The sequence below is a fragment of the Microtus oregoni genome, unplaced genomic scaffold, assembly GCF_018167655.1.
Source record: "Microtus oregoni isolate MIOR12 unplaced genomic scaffold, Mior012 000005F_ref0000423, whole genome shotgun sequence".
NCBI lineage: Eukaryota > Metazoa > Chordata > Mammalia > Rodentia > Cricetidae > Microtus > Microtus oregoni.
This window is the reverse complement of record NW_024543064.1, coordinates 52253907-52274536: the sequence shown is the minus strand read 5'-3', so window position 1 is coordinate 52274536 and position 20630 is coordinate 52253907. Positions and strand designations below refer to the sequence as shown.

The window sequence follows — 20630 nt, the reverse complement described above, 5'->3', positions numbered from 1 at the left end:
ACCAAGGAAATAAATAATATGAAAGAATCTAGTTATTTCTAGGACCTCAAGCCAAATTGTAGCAAATCCTTTATTCTAAATCTTTATTCTAAAGACCCAAACAACCCAACATTACATTACCATGCATTTATAAAATGTTATTCCTATGTTTTACTTCTAAGGGTGTGTTAAGTAATGATCTACAAAGATGTTTATCTTGTCATCTTTGCAACCATGACATGTTACCTGATGCACAAAAATAGATCTTGAGGATATGATTCATTTCGGGAGGAAAGGTTATCCTGAGTTATTCTTATGAGAGGGGCCTCCAGGGTTATAACAGGAGAAATGAGTTGTAAAAGGATCAGAAAAGAAAGAGATGATATAATCTCGGCATTGAAGATGGAGCAGGGAACCACAGCAACAAACATCAATGTCCCCTAGGAGATGGGAGACATAAGGCAATGACGTTTCTCTTGTTTCTCAAAGTTGGTTGCCTGGCTGGCAGGATTACCGGAACGATCTAGAACTATGAGAGAATAAATCTCTGCTATACTAAAATACTACTTTTGTGCTAGACTACTGCTCAATCAATTGGAAGCTATTCTACACCACCCTTTCTATAAGAAGACCCAGGAACTGTCTTCCCCACCTTTGTCATTTCCTTGAGGAAAGCATCAATGAAGTCTTTTGGCTCATCAGGGTTCCAGTTTCGGCGGTGTTTGTCAATTATATTAGAAACATATGACTTCAGTTCTCTCCAGGTAGCCAGTGTTGTTTGGTGTGATCCGGGAATATATCTCATTAACCATGGGAAGATGTTATAGAGCTAATTAGGGAAAAGAAAATGATCATGGAGACAACATAAAATCACTTTGCATTTCAAGACAGTCTTTACCTCTTAATCTCCTACACTGGAACATCTGGACTACTGTTTTTCTTCATACCCACTGGTGGGCATTTCAGTACTCCCAAGCAAAGTATACCAGGTTCAGACCACTTCTCACTGGTCCAACTCTTTCCTATCTAGGACACACATTGGCATAGTATTCAGTAGCTGTCCCAATTTTGATTCTAATGTCATTAAAGACAATGAAGGGTCAAAGGATGAAGATGTTGGAATCTGAGATCAGACTGGGAAGCATGTAAGGTCGGGGAGATAGCCCCACCTGCAGTGGCTACAATTTGAACTTACCAACTGAAATTAACCTGAAATTTGATATTTCTGAGTCTGACCTTCTGTGGTTCATTGCTGTAGAATCGAGAAATTCTGACATTACAGGGGTATCTGTGACATGTAAAGGGGTATTCCTGCTGCAGCATAGTGATTGGTACTCAGGGATCCCTGAAGGAGTGAAAGAAGGTGTTCTAATTTAGAAAAAGTGGCATGCAAGAGAAAGGCACCATGTGAAAGAGCCCAGGTGGAGAGGTTTTATTTATTTATTTTTTAATTGGAGCAAAATAAATGGGGAAAGGGGGGAGGGGAGAGCGGAGACCGACTTCTGAGGACAGGAGTGGCAGAAAAAAATAAAGAGGGAGGGAGAGAGAGAGACAGAAAGAGGGAGAGACATACACAGAGAGAGATGGGAGGTGGGAACAAGGTGAATGTGCACAGGAGGTGCTCTTAGTGGTTACAGCTGAGGACATATACCCCAATGTCAGTCCAGTACAGACGCCTGAGTACTAATAGCAGGTCCTCTTGCTTCCCAGACATGTGGGATACATTCCTACCTGAGAGTCTTAGCAGGGGTTTTAATCTAGTAAGTCTTGATGGTGTGAGAATATGTGCCCTAATCGTAAAATGTTAAGGTAATTCTGGCCTGGAGAATTGTTACCTACAGAATAAGAGCATCTGTGAAGACAATTCTGAATATAGGAGATGCTTGCTTCAGACCAGACTCAGCAACAACATGCTCCAAAGGCAAAACAAGAGCCCATGGGCTCATCTCACCTCCTCCGTGCATGTAATAAGCTAAAGGCAAAACAGGAGCCCACAGGTTCAGCTCATCTTCTCCATGCGTGTAACCAGCGGACTCCAAATTTTATGACCCAGAATGCAGTTGGGTCAGTTGTCTCTTCTTTATGGTTTCTCTTTTGACTTTTTTTCTTTTACATTTGCAAATTTTTTAAGTGGACACTGTTTTTCCTTAACTGTTATTATTACATTTTTAGTTTTTATTCTTTTTCATGAATTCATCTAACATCATTTATCTATAACATTTCTCATCCACAAAAAATTTCTATAACCTATGATATTCCCTTGCATTTAGCAGTATTTTGAATTTAGTGAGTTTTTAAAGTAATACCTTTATATTTTACTTATTTTTTTATATTTATCTTATTTTATTTCTCAACTTTTTTCATTACTGAGTAATATTTTTTGATACCCCCTTAAGTCGCTTGTTTTTTTCTCTTCTCCCTCATAACATTTCTTTCCACAGCTTATTACTGAACCTTGCCTGTATTCTTTTTCTCCATTTCCTGATCTCCTCCCTTTATCCCACTTATTTACTCTTTCCACACTTAGCTTCAATAATTTTGTCTTCCTAGAAAATTACAAGGAGCCTTCCGATTATCATTTCAACAGAGACATGATAGTGAACTATCAACAATTTTAAGTGTGTTTTTAGATCTGTATAGTTTAATATTGCTGCTGGAGGAGTTTGCTTCTACTTGCAAAATGATACTTGCCTTTGAGAACAGGCTGCTCAATATGAAGATCCTTTCAAAGAATCCAGAAGAGATATCCCTATCAATAGATGTGAACATTAAAACAAATGCATGAAACAAAAAGGGAAAGATGATGCCTCAAAAAATTATAACTCAAATAACACGTATTTCGAAGACCCTGAAATATGTCAAACGTTGGGTGTCCAAGCATTTTCTGATCAAGATGATCAGAGATTGAAAGGAGATACAAAGAGGCAGAGGAATCCAGCGTGGGCTCTAGAGGTGAAAGTCAGCCGAGCGGAGGAAACAGGGGAAGGGAGGAGAGAGGCAGCACAGAGATGAAAACTGGGCAGAACAGAAAAAAATACAGCAAGGAAACTGAGATTTTTAAAAACAAACAACAAACAAATAGAAGGCAACTTTAAAGTTGAATCAAAAATGAAAACAAGACAAAATGAGATAAAACAAACAAAAAACCACAGTGGAAAACACCAACAACAGTCTCCACCCAAGAGAAGATCCGGAAGGGAGAACTGCTGATGAGAAGCTGCACTCCAAGAGCAGCAACAAAGAACAGAAATAATAACCACAGGCAGAATGAAGAACTGTCATATGATCAAGAGACCTAGGAATGCGCAGGACTTTATTTCAGAAGCTGAGCAAAAAAGTAAAGGGATGGAAAAGGAATTCAGTGAATTACAGGAGAAAGTTTCCCAAGACAGAGAAATGAAAAGACGTTCAAATACTGGAGTCATTTAGATCCCCAAATAAACATGAGTAAATCAGAACATCTCCATCAAAACTGTAAAGGAAAGCAGCAATATTTATATTTTAAAGGAGATGGTGCAATTAGTAAAAATGTTGGCTGCACAAGCCTGACACCCACATGCTCACCCCCAACAGAGATGTAATTAAATTTCAAAAATTAAGTTCTAATGGAAATATTCTCACTGACATGTAATGGCTGAAATGACCATCATGACAGCCCTGAAGAAGATACTTAAGTGAGAGCTGAACACAGAGAAGGAAGAAAGATGAGTCTCAATCATGAGAACACAGGGAAGAATAAATGGTATGAGAACAGCTGGATAAAGAAGGGCCAGGAAGGAATCTATCGTGTCTAGCACAGTAAAGAAGCAAATGCTTAATAATAGTTGATGGAAAGTAAAAAAACAAATAATCTAAGCAGCCAGAAAAAAAATAATAAAACTGATGGAATTACCATGACTAATCAACCTCTCTCCATAATAACCTGAAATAATATAGGAAGCAAACAGAAACTGGAAACAAGCTATTCTGATGTTAAAACAAAATTAGCTAGAGGAGATAAAGAAAGCCACTACCTGTTCATAAGAGGAACAATTCATCAGTTAGAACAATTGTAAATAAGCATGCATCATAATTTGTGACTCCTAATTTCATAAGACAAATAACAATGAATCTGAAGTTCAGACAGATTCTCATGAAATAATTATGGTAATGTCAGTACTCCATTCCCATTCCTGCATCGGTTATCCCAACCAAAATCCAACAGAGAAACCTCAGAGCTAAACTGCATGAACCAAATACACTTAACAGACATCAAAAGAGTATACCATCCTAATGAAACCAAGAATATTTGCTTCTTAGCTGCACCTGGAATTTTCCTCTAAAGTAAGACCCAAATCTTAGCAAATACAAAAGAATGAAATAATTTGTTATATCCAAATAGACTATAGTGCAATAAAAAATTTAAAAAATCAATAGCAAGAAACACTACAGAAACTATATAAACACATAGACTAATAAATTGTTGAATGGCCATACCTCATTGAAAAAATTTGGAAAAAACTGTCAAGCTCCTAGAACCAAATAAAGATGAAAGTTCAACCTACCAGATCATTTCTGAGAGAGGCAAGGCAATTCTAAGAGGAACATTTGTATAGGAATGAGCACAGGGACACACAACCCAACAACATGGGGGGTAAAGATTTATGTCTAAATAAAAACACAAGAAAAATGAGTGGATGTGGCAGCATGAACAATTAAAATATTCACGACAGTGTTATTAATACAAACTTTAGCTTAGAAACAACTGGATGTCTAACCACTGAGAAAAGATTAATAAACAATGACAACAGGTTAATAAAGAGAGGCACGTACACAGGATTATAGCTAGAAAGTATGCTTGTAGTTTGCATGTGACGTGTGAAGTGGCAAGAGAGAAATAAAGTCAAAGTCAGCAATAAGATCTTCATACGTAGAAAAGAGAAGCATTTGGACACGCATGGCTACCACATAAATGTTGGAACTTCATTAAAATATCAGAAGCATTTTGTACACAGTAAGTTTTCTTATTAAATACTTCTAAATCAGCAGATTAATTTGTACCAAACTCAATTAAAAGACATTATGTTTTAGCTTCAAAAAGTGCCGGGAACCAAAAGAAAGAGCCTACTTGTACTTGAATTAGCCCCAGTCCAATTTTTCTCCCAAAATAAAGGAAATCAGAATACTTACATGGACCATTATTGAGGAACCCAAATACATGGCCTCTTCCAGTAACCTCAGCAGGTCGTGAAACTGCTCGTCATGGTAATCAAAACGCTCACCAAAGGTGATGGCACAAATGACATTGGAAACAGCATTGTGGATCTTCAAGTGAGGGTCAAAAGGCTGCCCTGAAGATGAATAAAGAAAAAGATGCATCTTTCAAAGATACTGGTTTGTTAATTTCATATGACAGAGAAAGATTAATAACAGAGAGCCATGTAAGAGGCTCTGGGTTAGTTTGCTATGAGATTAACATATACCAAAAAAATCTGTCAGTATCTGTGAAGTCAGACTGATGACCAGGCCTTAGGTGCAGCAGTGTGTCTCATGACTGTTTGTGTACTTAGTTTCAGAACTCCAGGGGTAAGGTCATGGCTAAATGTTCACTGCTCTATCCTCAGTACTCAGCATAGGGCAGACGCCAAGCCAAGCACTTAGACATTTAGGAAGAATCTGCTCAATGCATGAAAGGGCCACAGCCACCCACACCTGCCCTGTGGAATGCCCACCTTTCTCCTCTTTCATGGCCCCTACAAGGTGTCGAGCTTCTTCCTGTATGCGATGCTCTATGCTCTTCTTTCCCACTCCAAAATTCTTCAGGGTCATCAGGGCAAACCTTCTCTGCTCCTTCCATGTTTGGCCACTGGCGAAGACCAATCCTGGAAACAAGCAATTCAGCATTATGACATTGTGATTCTAGTTTAAAAATATCTAACAAACAGAATGGCCAACAGATGGAAAGGAGAAGAGCCAATAATGGACTTGACAGCTGTCTAAGGAGAGAGAATATCACAAAACAAGGAGCAAAGTGGCTAGCATCTCCTGGTGACTTGCAACACCACAGTTTAGTCAATATTTCTAATATATTATTTACTTTAATACTCTTAGGAAATCGAAAGGCTTATTATCAGAACATTCCAGATCTATTACAATGGGTAGAAAAATGAGATGCAAGGATAAAGTACATTTTTTAAGGGAACTAGGTACACAGCATGATTATATATACAAAATAGTTGTCAAGCAAGAACTATAGTTATAATATTTAGTTCATCTACATTTGACTAATTAAAGAAAATACTCTATTGTTTATTCTATATTATTATTATTATTATTATTATTATTATTATTATTATTATTATTATTTTTGCTTCTTCAAGACAGGTTTTTTTTTTGTAGTTTTGGAGCCAGTTCTGGAACTAGCTCTTATAGACCAGGTTTGCCTTGAACTCACAGAGATCCACCTGTCTTTGCCTCCCGAGTGCTGGGATTAAAGGCATGGGCCTCAACTACCCAGTTGAATCTAAAGTTTTATATCTAATTTATCTTTTATCATAACTAATAAAAATAATAACTATGTATATTGAACTCTTCATAGACCCCAGAAGAATATACTATTACCTAAGTAAATGAGAAGGGCATTGTAAGCAACTTCCAAAATTCTAGAATTGACAGAGACATCTCTCTGAATGGACAGTCTGCCAAAGTGCTTCTGTAATGTTGGGTTATCTATCTTCAGCCTACAGGCCCATAATATCTGGCAGACTTTTCAGTGAAGCAGGGAATTTGAAGATCTGTTCTGCGTTCTAATGACAATTTTCATCAGTTGCTTTTTTTCCGTGTCTTGCAGAATGTCTTGGCAGTTTCTTCTGTGAAGCAGGAACCCTAAAGGATCATTCCATCTTTTGGAAAGCTCAGCAGTCACTTTTCTGTGGGTCCTGAATGTCCAGTTCATACAGCATACCATCAAGTAGTCCAGGAAAGAACAGTTTCTTACTCAAATGGCTAGCTTTGTCACACGGAAGGCAAATTAAATAATACATTTCTTCAATGCCCATTAATCTCTCTGAAGTAATTGATACTGCCAGAAGCAGATATGTCCCACTGTTGAGAAAAGTTTAAGTTCTTAAAACCTTTTAAATGCCATATTCCATAGGTCTTGAAGTGTTGAAAGTTATCTATCTAACTGAACTATATCTCTGTATATCTAGAAAAGCTAACATGACTAAAAGTTTGATTATTGTAGATGACTACATATTAATCTGTATTTCTTAATTATATATTACATTTTTAAATGAGCTGAACAAAAATGTAATACCTTAAACAAGAGCAGAAATACATATACACAGTGTAACAAAATCGACCTTAAATGAATACCAATGCAAAGTATTCATCTCTATATCATACCCCCCTTTAAATAAAAACAAATATTTATAAACAATCATTTGGGAATTTGGACATTGTTTTCTCCAAACTGCTTCCTTCTGTTTGTTGGACAAAGTATTTTTAGGGTTCATAGAGACTTTCAGGGGGTCTTGTTCCACAAACCACATTAGACTGAAAGGAACCCACAGGTTCTCATCTTCTATGGAAACAAAAGCAGAACCTCTTTTCCAAAACAACATATCCCTAGAACTAAAGTGTAAAATTAAGATATATTTATGTTGGCTTAACTTATTAGGTTCCAGTATCAAATGTCTCTCTGCAGTTAAAAAATTCAAAGAAGAAGCGGCCAGAGGTGACCCGTGAAGATGGTTCGCTACTCTCTTGACCCAGAAAACCCAACAAAATCATGCAAATCGAGAGGATCAAACCTTCGGGTTCACTTTAAGAACACCCGTGAAACGGCCCAGGCCATCAAGGGTATGCATATCCGAAAAGCCACCAAGTATCTGAAAGATGTCACTTTGAAGAAGCAGTGTGTGCCATTCCGACGGTACAATGGTGGAGTTGGTAGGTGCGCCCAGGCCAAACCGTGGGGCTGGACACAGGGTCGGTGGCCAAAAAGGAGTGCAGAATTTTTGCTGCACATGCTGAAAAATGCAGAGAGCAATGCTGAACTGAAGGGTTTAGATGTGGACTCTCTGGTCATTGAGCACATCCAGGTGAACAAAGCACCTAAGATGCGCCGACGAACTTACAGAGCTCATGGCCAGATTAACCCATACATGAGCTCCCCCTGCCACATCGAGATGATCCTCACTGAAAAGGAACAGATTGTTCCAAAGCCAGAAGAGGAGGTTGCACAGAAGAAAAAGATATCCCAGAAGAAACTGAAGAAACAAAAACTTATGGCACGGGAATAAATTCAACATGAAATAAATGCAGATATAAGTAAAAAAAAAAAGAAATTCAAAGAAAACACAATAATATACATAATCCAGACTCTCTGTGCTGTAGAAAGTCTTACAGCCAATGGTTACCCGCCCATTGGGGCGTGGCCTCTTATACTATGTAAGCTGACGTAGAGTATGTCTCCATACTCTTCCAACCTCTCTGTTCCTGTTGTGAATTTTGGTTTCTGATCTCTGTTCAAGCAGAGGATTCTGATCTGTGAGTCTACTCCTAAATAAATAACCATCTATTTTCTCAATTCTGAGCTAGTGTGGGATTTCTTTTAAGCATCCTTTCAAATTTGGCACCCATGTGCAATTGGACTCCACGCCTCCTGGGTGGACGCACTGATGGCCTCGCTGGTCCACAGCCCAGACAGTCTCCCAAATCTGCCTGCTTGGCTTGCTTTTACTCAAGCAGTTTTTGTAGAATCCCCACCGCAGCAGAGTTTATTGTGTGTGGCAACTTGAAAATTTTCCCAAGCACATGCACGACTGCCGCATTCCCTGGCGTGGTTCCTTGCAGGGTGATGAGTTGTGCAGCTTCCCGTTTCTGCTCCCTGCCCATGAGTTCTGGGTTTCTTGCTCCACGTATGGAATTGATTTAGTTGCTTTTAATTTGTCAAGCAAAGCATATTTCTCAGCATTTAACCAGTACCAAGGCTAGAAACTAAAGCAGCTCAGAAACTATAGCAGCTCAAGACTGTTCCTGTTGCCACCGTAAATCTGCAACCACGATATCTACTAGATCAATAAAGATTATTACACCTAAAACAATTTGCCAGATCTCACAACAGGTAATTAATAAATCAATGTGACAGATTGCGTTAATATTGAAACTTTTAGTAATTTTTTTGCAAATACTATGGATTGTATTCTGTGAGGTTTATATGGCTATGGTGATACTTCAATTTATTGAATATTGGGATTCAGTTTTCTTCTCCATATTCTATCATTAAGAAAGAATATGGCACTTTTAGGAATGATACAGTCTTTACAGACTAATAATGAACAGCTTGTTGACAGGATTAATACCATCAAAAATCAAAAGTTGCCTCAAAAAATTAATACTATTAAAAAGGATAACATTAATTTTATAGACAAAATTGAATACATACTAAGAGTACTAAGAAGTTATCTGAAAGAATTCATACTATTGAATTTGATAATCATAATTTATTAATAAATTATGTTAAGTTCAGCAGATAGGCTGTCTCTCCAGGATGGCAATCTGCACACTATTCAAGTAATGTCCAAGAATGAGATGTTATCTTTAAAGGAGAAACTTTAGACCTTGGAATCAGATGTGCAGAATGAAGACCAGAGGCTAGGTGCCTCAATGAAATCACTAGAAATATACATAGGCCAGGAAATTCAGGCTTTACAAAAAATAATAATAAAAAGATTTGAAATAATTGAGGAAATTATTGGAGCTGATGAACAGAGAAAGGGGGCACAAGAGCAGGATTCAACATCACCAGTAGCTGTCAGAGAGTACTTACCCAGGGTTTTAGCTTTATACCCTCTATTTTGCTCTGACAAAGCATCAACTTCTAAAGGCCCAAAAGGATCCAAAAAAGGTGGATGGATACCTATAGAAATGAATGATCTAAAAGAAATTTAGCAAGCTGTTGTAACTTGTGGCTTGCATTCCTCATTTGTTAAGGAGATGCTAAAGTCATGATCTTCTAGCATTAAAGCCACCCCACATGACAATTAGTTTCAGCAGTCCTGGATGATGGACCTCAATTAATGTTTAAAATTTTTTTCAAAGAAGAAGCAAAAATTTTGGAACAACAGGGAAAAGCAAAAGGCCTTAAGACTTCACAAGATCAAATTCTGGGTGAAGGCCTTTATGCTTACCCACGGGTTCAAGCTCTTTACGATGAACAAATCTTGTCCCTATGCCACCAAGCAGCCTTAAATGCTTTGGACAGAATACAAGAACTAGGAAAATGAATTGAATCATATACCAGGGTTAAACAGGGCCAGAGAGAACTCTTTACTGACTTCTTACAAAGATTAACGAAGGCTGTACAAATAGGAGTAACAGCTCCAGGTGCTAGATGAGTACTTATTGAATATCTGATTTTTGAAAATGCCAACTTAGAATGCAAAAAGATACTTGGGCCTAAAGGTTAGATAAGCACCTATAGATGAATGGATCCTGCATACAATGAACATTGAGACATTTGACTATAATATTGAATCTTGGGTAGGAGAAGCAATTTCCAAAGAAATGAGGAGACATCAAAATGTCAAATGTTTTAATTGTGATAGAATAGGACATCTGAGAAGGGATTGTAGACAAGCAATTCCTATCAATAATATCTCCTCATCTCCTCTGGGAATGGCAAGAATAGGAGGACTTAGCCTTCAGATATTTGTAGGTGGTATGGTAAATACTGACATTGGATCAAAGAATACAGATCAATGATGGACAGACAAGGCAACCCAATACCATCAGGAAACTCCTTGAAGTGGCCCAGGCATTCCCAGTCACTGTGGAGGGCATGTCTCGCCAGGAACATTAAAAAATCCAGAGCCTTCTGTAAAAGACCATACTGTTCTAGATGATGCCATAAACATGGAAGATAAGTCAAAAATTCCAAAAGAAATAGGAAATGTATATTCTGGCAGGCTTCAGTAAATGATCAAAGACCAAAGCTAAGAGTGCATATAAATGGCATTATAATTGTTGGTTTGATAGACACAGGTGTGGATGTGAGTATCATTACTCCGGAATCTTGGTGTCCAAATTGGCCTCTTCAAGAGACAGATAATCAATTTCTAGGAATTGGAACCATATCTCAAGCATGAGATGGGTTGACTGTATTGGGCTAGAAAGTCAGAAAGGGAAGCTGAGGCCATATGTGGCTAATATTGTAGTACATTTATGGGGTTGTGACCTAGTGCAACAATGGAATACCCAGATTAACATTCCTGCTTCCCAGGAACTCATAATTCTGAGAAGAATATTAGAATACACAAAGGTCACCAGCCATTCAGGCTGTACAAGAAAATTAAGCAACTAGCAAACCTTTAGATGAACCAACAGACCTACCTTTAAAATGGTTAACTGAGAAACCAATATGGGTTAAGCAATGGCCTCTAGCTGAAGATAAGTTGCAGGCTTTAGAACAGCTGGTATAAGAGCAACTAGATGCTCACCATATTGAAGAATCAACCATCCCTTGGCATTTAACTAATTTAGGGTTCTGTTGAAGTGAGACACAATTGCTCCTGGCAGCACCGATCTATTCCTGAGAGGATGTTGAGCACTAAAGACACTCCACTTGGAGCTTGTTTTCTTCTTGGCAAAACTTGCCTTTGGGCAAAGAAACACCTATGCCTCAACCACTGACAAGATACATGATATCCAGAAATGGATAAGCAGGACTGTCAAATCCTGCCAAGACAGGATAAGGTTTTGAAAAATTTCCTACCTCTGAAAATGGTACATCAGTTATTCTAGGCCTTAGACAAAGTTGATTGCTTCAATGTTGCAAATGAGACTTTGGGTGATTGCCCAGATAGCCAATTGTCTCTGTCATTTGTTGCACATTTTGGAAGTTACTTGAATGCACTTCCTGTTTACTCAAGTAATATTATTTTCTTTCTCGGACTTCGACGGGGATGAAGACTAGATAGTTGTAGTTACTTTCTTCTCATGACTTGACCAAGTTATTTATTATACTAGTTAGGATAAGATAATTATTGAATATATTTGTTCTTATTGTAAATAATTTTGTATTAGGCTTAGAACTCTCTTATTTAAACAAAAGGGGGAGGTGCCATAGGAAGTCTTACAGCCAGTGGTTACTCGCCCATTGGGGCGTGGCCTCTTCTATTATGTAAGTCATATGTTGGCTCTCTTTTCTGGGCTCTCTGTTCTGGTTGCTGATTTTGGTTTCTGATCTCTGTTCAAGCAGAAAATTCTGATTTGTGAGTCTACTCCTAAATAAACAACCATCTATTTTCTCAATTCTGAGCTAGTGTGGGATTTCTTTTAAGTGTCTCTCTACATCTCTGTGTATATTCCATCTTTTTGTGGCTTAATTTTCTTTACTTCTTTAATCTATGACACTGTCTCTTTAAAGACTTTGCTTTATTTTTAAAATGATTTTTCTTTTTATATGTCTATACTCTTTTTCTCTTCTGTCTCCCAAGTCTACATACATTCTTTAAACACACTATGACCCATTCAGAGAATTCTTTCTATATAAATCTGTCTTTATTTTGTATCTATCACCATTTTCGAACCAGGAGTGCTTTTAAAATGGTAAGCAGCTTGGTTGCAGCAGCTGTAGATGCTGGTTCCACTTCTCTTGGCCTTTCTTATGGCAGAGGTATTTTTACCAACAGCTCTTTGAGCCATGCTTACTGCCCCAGCTCCAGGGACACAGCAGATCTATATTGCCATTAAGCAAACCCTCAGTGCTCTGTAGAACAACCTCCCAAAGGATCAAGAGCCATTCATGCTGTCAGTAGGAATAAGAAAGCCTTCTCTTAAAGAAGCTGCTCCTCTGCTTGAGGCATGCAAACAACATATCTGAAAAAAAAATGTGCAGCTACCAACAAACTGGCTCCTATTTTTGTCAGTCTAGAAGCCCTCTTTTTTTTCTCCACCTTTTTTAGGTCTTACGTGGATCCATGCCCCAGACAGTGGGCACCATTTTGTAAGTGGAGACTCCTCTTTTGTTTCCCAGCCCCCTAGACCCGAATAATCACACAGAAAGTATATTAATTACAACATTGTTGTCCAATGACTCAAGAATATTCCTAGATAGCTCTTATATCTTAAATAAACTAATTTCTATTAATCTGTATATCGCCACAAGACTGTGGCCTACTGGTAAGGTTCTAGCATCTTTTTCCTTTGGCAGCTACATGGCATCTCCTTGACTCTGCCTACTCTTTCTATTTATCTCTGCTCAGATTTCCTGCTTGACTTTATTCTGCCCTAACATGGGCTGAAACAGCTTCTTTATTAGCTAATGGTAACAAAACATATTCACAGCATACAGAGGGGGGATTCCCAAATCAATCCACATTTTTGGTTAGTATATGTATGTCTTGTTATCTATGGCAAGCTAAATACTACTACTCCTGGTACCACAGTCTGAATTAGTTAGAGATCTCTTAAACAGTGGTTCTCAACCTTCCTAATGCTGTAACCATTTAATACAGTTTCTCGTGTTGTCATGACCCCCAGCCATACAATTATTTTTGTTGCTAATTGACAAGTATAGTTTGGACACTGTTATGAAACATAATGTAAATATTTGGTATTCCCAATGGTCTTAGGTGACCCCTGTGAACGGTTTATTCTACCCCCAAGAGGGCGGTGACCCACAAGTTGAGAACCACTTCTCTAAAAATCTAGAAGTACTAGATTTTACTTTAATATCAAGAGATATTAAAGGGTATTTAGTAAAGTGACTTATAAGCTAGTCTAAAGATGACTGTCTTCTAATGGAAAGGCCAATAAAGCTATGATTATTTAATCTATGAGGCTGGATGTCTCAGCTAGTCTTCTTTATACACTGGAATCCTAAAAAAGTAGACTCTAATACCAGTGAAAGAATTTTTCATCAGCAGGATAGCTGAACTTACCAGTGACAGCGGGGGCAAGAAAGCAAAAGGCAAAAGCTTCCTTTTTTCATGGGCTGTCAGTAGAAGGTTTGGCCCAAATTTAGGGTGGGCCTTCTGATCTCAAGTGATGGTTTAGGGTAGGTCTTCTCCCCTCAAAAATTCCAATGAATCAAAACTCCTCATTTGTTTGCCCGGTTTCTAGGATTTTAATTGATTCCAAATGCAGTTAAGTTACAACCAAGGTTAGCCACCAAACTGCTGGTGGAGTTTTCTCAGCATCCTGCTCTCCTGGCAGCTAGATCATGGAGTCATGTTGGCTTTTCTCTAGCATGCCTGTTTATAAGGCTTCAATGCCATTGCCCTGGGCTAACTCACAGTGTGGTTTTGCATCTGGAGTGTGTAAGCTCCCACCCTTCATATCTAAAACAAGTTTCTTTTTAATATCTCTAGATCCATTCTAGTACTTCTGGTCCTTTAGATAAGTGGTTCTTAACTTGTGGGTCACCACCCTCTTGGGGGTGGAACAAACATTTCAAAGGGGTCACCTAAGACCATTGGAAATATCAGATATTTACATTATGTTTTATAAAAGTGTCCAAACTACACTTGTTAATGTCTTTCCTCCATTCTCTACCTGATATTGTAAGATCTCCTCTGCTCAAAGCCACTCAGAAGTTTTCCTGGCTGTTAGAATAAAAATCAACATTTAGCAAACACTGCCTGTGCTCTTTCTGATGGAACTCAGAAGTATCAAGAGCGGTTTATTATGTCCTTGAAATACCATGCTTGCTACATTGGATGTCTTTCCATTCCTCAAGATATCTCTCCTTTTTGTCTTTTCAATGATATTATATCCCCTTGACTAAGTATTTTTCACTTCATTAAATAAATGTCATTTACTCAGAGAAGATTTCCCATAATCCTCATACAATCTTAGATATCTCTGATTAAAAGCCTTCTGCATTAATACTGCTTTACTATTTTAATCCTTGGCATTAACTTACACTGTGTTGGCTGGTTTTATGTCAATGTGACTCAAGCTAAATTTATTGTAGAAGGGGGAGTCTCAATTGAGAAAATGCCTACATAAGATAGGGCTGTAGGCAAGCCTGTAGGAATTTTTTAAACTAATGTTTGGCGTGTGAGGGTCTATCTCATGTGGTTAGTGCAAATCCTGGGCTGTTGGTCCTGGTTTCTATAAGAAAGCAGGCTGAATAATCCACGAGGACCAAGACAGAAAGCAGTATTCCTCCATGGCCTCTGCATCAGCTTCTGCTTCCAGGTTCTTGCCTCGAGTTTCTGTCCTGACTTCCTTTGATGATGAACAGCCATATATAGGACCATAAGCCAAATAAACCTTTTCTTCCCAAAGTCTCTTTAATCATGGTATTTCATCACTGTAAAGTAATTCTAAGACAGATGTCTAGTACTATGTTTCTCAAAGCAAATATCACAAGGTACTGATAATTATTTCAAAGAGTAATTAGAAAGCACATAAAATGCTGTTTTGTTGGATTAATAGATTTCAAATTCTGTGTTCAACTTATGACTTTATTTGATGACAAATAAAGTATTTATACTAGTAAATTATAATCTTGGTCTGGAGCTTAGAGGCTACAAGCAAGATGCAATAGAAAAGAAAATCTGACTTACATCCATTTTCCTAGGGTTGATGTGGGAAAATGAAAGGGAGCACAGTGCTTGGCTGTGTTTGGGGGCTGTGGTTAGTTCCAATCAAAGCATCTAGAGTTAGTTTTTCCAAACGTGATTTTACCCGGTCTCTACTAGGACACACTATAAACCATCTTAAGGGTGCTTTCATTTAGGAAATGTGATGTCCAGCTCCCATTAATGGTGGCATTTCATGATGGTATTGGCTTATGGGAGTGTTGGATAAGTAAGCCATAGAGATGCCTTTAATATATCATAAATATTACAATGCATATCTAACAACACATAAAAGACTTACCATTTTCCTTAAAAATATGTTTGTGAATAGGAAATTTAGGGCGACTCATAAAGTTTTCTTCCAGTTGAGTAAAGGCTTCTTTGATTAAAGGCAGACTGGTTATAATCACTGAAGACATGATCCCAAAATCCAGACTCATAACATTCCCATACTTCTTCACAAGCTGAAACATATTTCAATAGTTAGAGGTGGGTGTGTTCATATCTCTCTGTCCAGGGATGGAAGGCATATGTGTAGCAAATTGTAATCATATTGATAAGTCTTTATTTCCCTGTGAATGATACACCTTGGTATGTGGAAATGGTTTTGATTTTCTTTTCTTTGAAATGTCCTAAACTCAAATCAACTTTAAGAATGAGATATACCAATACAAATTCATTAACAGGAATAAATGAGCGGATGATGTTATAGAGTGTATCCCTATATGAAGATTTTAGTACATAGATTTCAATAAATAAGCAAATTCTCTAACTCTGGCATTTTGCAGTCTAGGACAGGCAGAAAAGTGTATGCCCACCTGGTAAAGACTCAGGTGTGTCTGTGTGAGTCTGCTGTAGGTATCACAGAATAAAAAAAATTTTTTTACATCATTTTATTCATTGTTATTTGTGTGTGTGTGTGCGTGTGTGTGCATATGTTGTATGTGAAGGGTGGTGTTGTACATGAGTATGTCAATGGACATCGTTGGGGAGTCTGTTCTCTCCTCTTACCATGTTTGTCCAGGTGATCAAATTCAGGTTACCAAATATTTCAGCAAGTGCCCTTACCCACTGAACAACCTCTATGACCTGCATGCATGAAATTCACAGTAATTGAAAATATCTATTGATGGCTTTTTGTTTAAATAGCTATGATAACAGAAGCAATAGCAAATTAACTGTGGCTCTTTAAATATTAGAATGTGATTTAGAAGAGGGCTCTGGTAATGGAAGCAACAAAAAGATGGAGGGGCAGAACCCAGAGGCAGTGCTGATGGGCTCATGCAGCATTCATGTCACAGAATCCTGGCTGATGTGCAAAGATCGACCTGGGTTCTCAGGGGTCTGCTCTGATAATATGTAAAAGATGAAAAAAAAAAGGAAAAGAAAGAAAATGGAATGAGCTTCAACTCATAGAAGACATCTTAACAGTGACTTGGAATTTACTGAGTAATTTTATACATACAACGATCATAAGAGGCATATTCAGGACCATTGTATGTTGGGGTCCCATTGTTACAGCTGGCTTGAAGTACATACTAATATCTAAGTTGTGTATCACAGCCCACTTCAGTCTGACAAGACTTTCTCTTATTTATGTAATGTTCTTGTAAGAATTCTGTGAACTCCTACAGAGAAAGCTAAGAGACTATGATGTGGCAGGAAGTACAGCTCCTACGTGCTACACAAGGAGCCCAGCTTCTTCACTGTCCTTATCCTGTTTGCAATGATGTCACTTAAATTGATCTAAAATGTCCATCCCTTTACTTCACTAGACGCTTGCTAAACATTCTTTCTAGGCACAGCACAACTGGTGACATCATTCTACCAAAGGCTAGGCCCAGAACTGCCCATCCGTCTAGATTTCTTATGATATCAGAATTGATTAGCAAAATCCTTAGGACTCATTGGACCATAGACTGTCCTGTCTTGTGCCTGTCATGCCAAGCATTTGTTTAGTGTTTCTTGAGTGAATGAGTCTGTGAATAAATATATCTAGTTATTATAGGCCAGTATATTCTATTAGAATATATGTTTTAAGTTATTGTATTGAGTTAAATAATATATGTTCAAGCCCTTATTTTGTCTTTATCCCAATGAGCAACCTGGGGAAAATCAGATTCCCCCTTTCCTTGACAACTGAAAATGGAATGCTAAGAGGTGATTGCTAATTGCTCCATGTGTGTTTATCATGGAGTCTGAATGAAGGGGGCATAAACCACAAAGGAAAAGCCATGCATCAGTTTGTGAATTATTTAAAAAAGCAAGATTAAAATTTAAGCATTCCTAAGTTATATCATTTAACTTCATTTGTTTATAACAAGATATCAAAATGTAAACCTATAGGAAATACAAACTAAAGAAATAAAAAATTATTGAACTGGCATAATGTTTCCAGCCTCAGTGTAACCATGCCCTATTGCTGTGACACCAGACTTATCACCCAACCTCATATGACTGTGTAGCACGACATAGAGCAAATATTTTAACCCTGACAAGATAAAATAAAAACATTTCTTTTTACTATTGCAACATATGCTATCATTTGCCAGAAGCAAAACTCCAACCAAAGTTTACTCTCTTTAGCCAAAATATGAGAAAAATGAGAAAAATGAGGCTCAACAGGTCAGAAATCTTTTTTAACATTTTTGCTTATAAAATCAAGCACCATTAGGATAGGACCCTACAGAGGGTTACAGTGGTGGGATTCATCTATGACATCTTGTCACTTGCTATGTGTCTCTTAGGCTCAGCCTGTGAGGTGAACTGTGACTTCTCCAGCTGAATTGCTATGGAGAGAATTCTGTTTCCCACCCTTCTTTTGCAGCAATAAATACATCCCTTCCCTATGAGACAATTATGGGACGATCACTGGTGTTCATTCTCCTATAGTGAGTTGCAGCTGCACTATACTGATGGGGCCCTGAAATTTGCAGCCATCTTCCTTCTTGCCAGTTCATGCTCCTGAGGTTGTGGAGGCTGACGTGGCAAGCACAAACTGTGGTTATTCTGATTCATAAAATTTATTCTGAAATTTCCATTTGAAATGCCATTCACAAAAGTGAGTACTCTGAGCCTCTAAAGTTACCTTTACAAGTAAAATATGAACCTAATGTGTGCATCAGTCTTACAGCACACTACACAAAATGCCCAGTCTGACATTGCTTCGTTCATTCACTAAGACCCAAGAGAACCTCAGTTTTGTTGAGATGGCACAGATGTTGGTAAGATGGAAAAAAAATATTTCCAACAGGTTATTATAAAATTATTCCAAATCTTAACAGAGAAAAGAAAGATAAGAAGAATAGGCATCGATCTGAGGACAGAAAGCTACCATGGCCTCTGTGGAGATCTGCACAGCAGAGCTTGGCAGAGAAGCAGTGCAGAGGGGAGAGGCAGCTCTCCCATGCACAGCACAGAGAAAGCCGATGGCAAACAGCAAGACCCAGCACCATAGATGTCATGGCTGTGCACCAATGTCCTGAAAACAGGAATATGTGTAGATGAGAAAACACCTGAAAAATGGTGGAAACTTCCTAGTCTTAGAAGATCAAAACCAAAAATGAAAGAATGGAAACAGCAAATAGACAACCGCAAAAATTAAACATTTTATTTAATGCTTATATATAAGTTGTAAACAGATGCGTCCCAATTAATGATGAAACTTGAATAATAAGAACATTCCCAAGTATACGCAATCCAGACGAATGCAATTCTAGTATCATGCGTAGGTAAAAATAAAAGAACTGACAGGCCTTTCACATACTGACCAAAAGGGGGCTTGCAGTGTTTAAGACATCAGAGAAAATTCAGGCAAAACAAATTTACTCTGGATAAAGAGGGATATTACATGGTCACATGGCTAAGGATTCAAACGACCTGGCAATCTTAAATATGCACTGTGTATACAGAAAAGATTTCCCAACTTAATGGGAGAGCTTGCAGAACTGAGTGAAGAAATGGGCACTCTCCTGGGGGAGCTAGATAGAGACTTGATTGTGGCTTTCTTAGTAACTGAGAGCATCAGTAGTAAGCGAGGGTGTAAAAAAGCCTAAGGCTTAGTAAAAGAGAGCTAACACCTAAATAGCTTCAGTCTTCAGTCAGTCTCTTCTCCCTCTCTCTGTCTCTCTCTCTCTAGGTTTCTCTGTGTAGCCATGGCTGCCTTGAAACTCGGTCTGTAGTCTAGGCAGGCATCAAATTTATAGAGATTCGCCACCACTGCCCTGTTGATCTGCATATTTCTTAAAAGAGCATGTTTAGACGTTAATTATTTGCCTTAAAATTCGCAACCGTGAGCATAAGCCTTTAAGCTAGGCCCACCCCACCCCCACCCATGTTCCCGGATGTCGCCAGTCTAGCATTAGGATTATGTCACTGCACCCCCAGGCAACATTGTCCCTTCCTACCTGCTGCACTGCCAGATGTGGTTGCTCCAAGTCCAATTGCAACATGTTGCCAACAAAGGGCAGACGTCGTGGCCCTGGTGGATAGTTTTTTGGGCGCCTGCTTTTGAGGTAGTCAGCCAGGAACAAGAAGGTGACAGCAGCCAGCAGCAGGGTCCTGAGATGGAGCGCTGCCCAGATGGCGGCCACAAGGGAGACCACGGCTGCAAGCATGGTTGTTATCCCAGCAGACTCTTAAGAGGAATGAGGGTCTGAGCTGAGGCTCAGGGCTCCTCGTTTTATAAAGATCTCAGCTAAATCTGTTCCTGTCTCCTACCAATCACACCCCTCCGTTCAACTTGGAGGCCGTAGGACCCAGAGAGCACAGACGCCCCCGCACTCTCAGCCCCAGCCTTCCCTCACTGAGCAGAGGTCTTAACCACGCCTTCCAATTAGCACAGGGCCCTATCCCTTATGCTCAGAGCTCTCAGCCCTGCCCCCTTACAAGCTTAACCAGACAAGACAGACATTTGGAGTTGTGGCTTTTCCCTTCTAATGACAGTCACACTACGAGCTAAAAAGAATTTGGGTGTAATTTGGTCTTTATAACTTGCACTTACTTATAAACTGCGTTGGTATTATGTACATGATATAAAAAGCAAGTACCTGTAGAAAATACATAGATACACATAGC

At 38.5% G+C, this 20630-nt stretch overlaps 2 protein-coding genes across 3 annotated transcripts in view; one reads left to right on the top strand and one right to left on the bottom strand.

The window, feature by feature from the left end:
• LOC121448623 (cytochrome P450 2J3-like) overlaps window positions 1-20364 on the bottom strand; it is a 31934-nt gene extending 11570 nt beyond the window's left edge. The window contains exons 1-5 of one of the 2 annotated variants that reach the window (XM_041652758.1): window positions 19961-20364; window positions 15856-16018; window positions 5691-5840; window positions 5149-5309; window positions 632-808 (exon numbers count right to left, since the gene is read on the bottom strand). In XM_041652758.1, coding sequence (XP_041508692.1) covers window positions 632-808; window positions 5149-5309; window positions 5691-5840; window positions 15856-16018; window positions 19961-20170 — 861 coding nt within the window. In that variant the 5' untranslated portion in view covers window positions 20171-20364. The remainder of the gene's footprint in view (window positions 1-631; window positions 809-5148; window positions 5310-5690; window positions 5841-15855; window positions 16019-19960) is intronic. The other variant, XM_041652757.1, reaches the window with a different exon arrangement.
• Window positions 7696-8287, top strand: LOC121448625 (60S ribosomal protein L17-like). Its single transcript, XM_041652759.1, has one exon. It carries the CDS (start codon window positions 7710-7712, stop codon window positions 8262-8264), a length of 555 nt encoding a protein of 184 aa, XP_041508693.1. The 5' UTR covers window positions 7696-7709; the 3' UTR covers window positions 8265-8287.
• Window positions 20365-20630: the final 266 nt, after the last annotated feature.

Bases quoted from the DNA above. Each gene is read 5' to 3' on its own strand.
- LOC121448625 (XM_041652759.1), top strand. From the start codon at position 7,710: ATGGTTCGCTACTCTCTTGACCCAGAAAACCCAACAAAATCATGCAAA.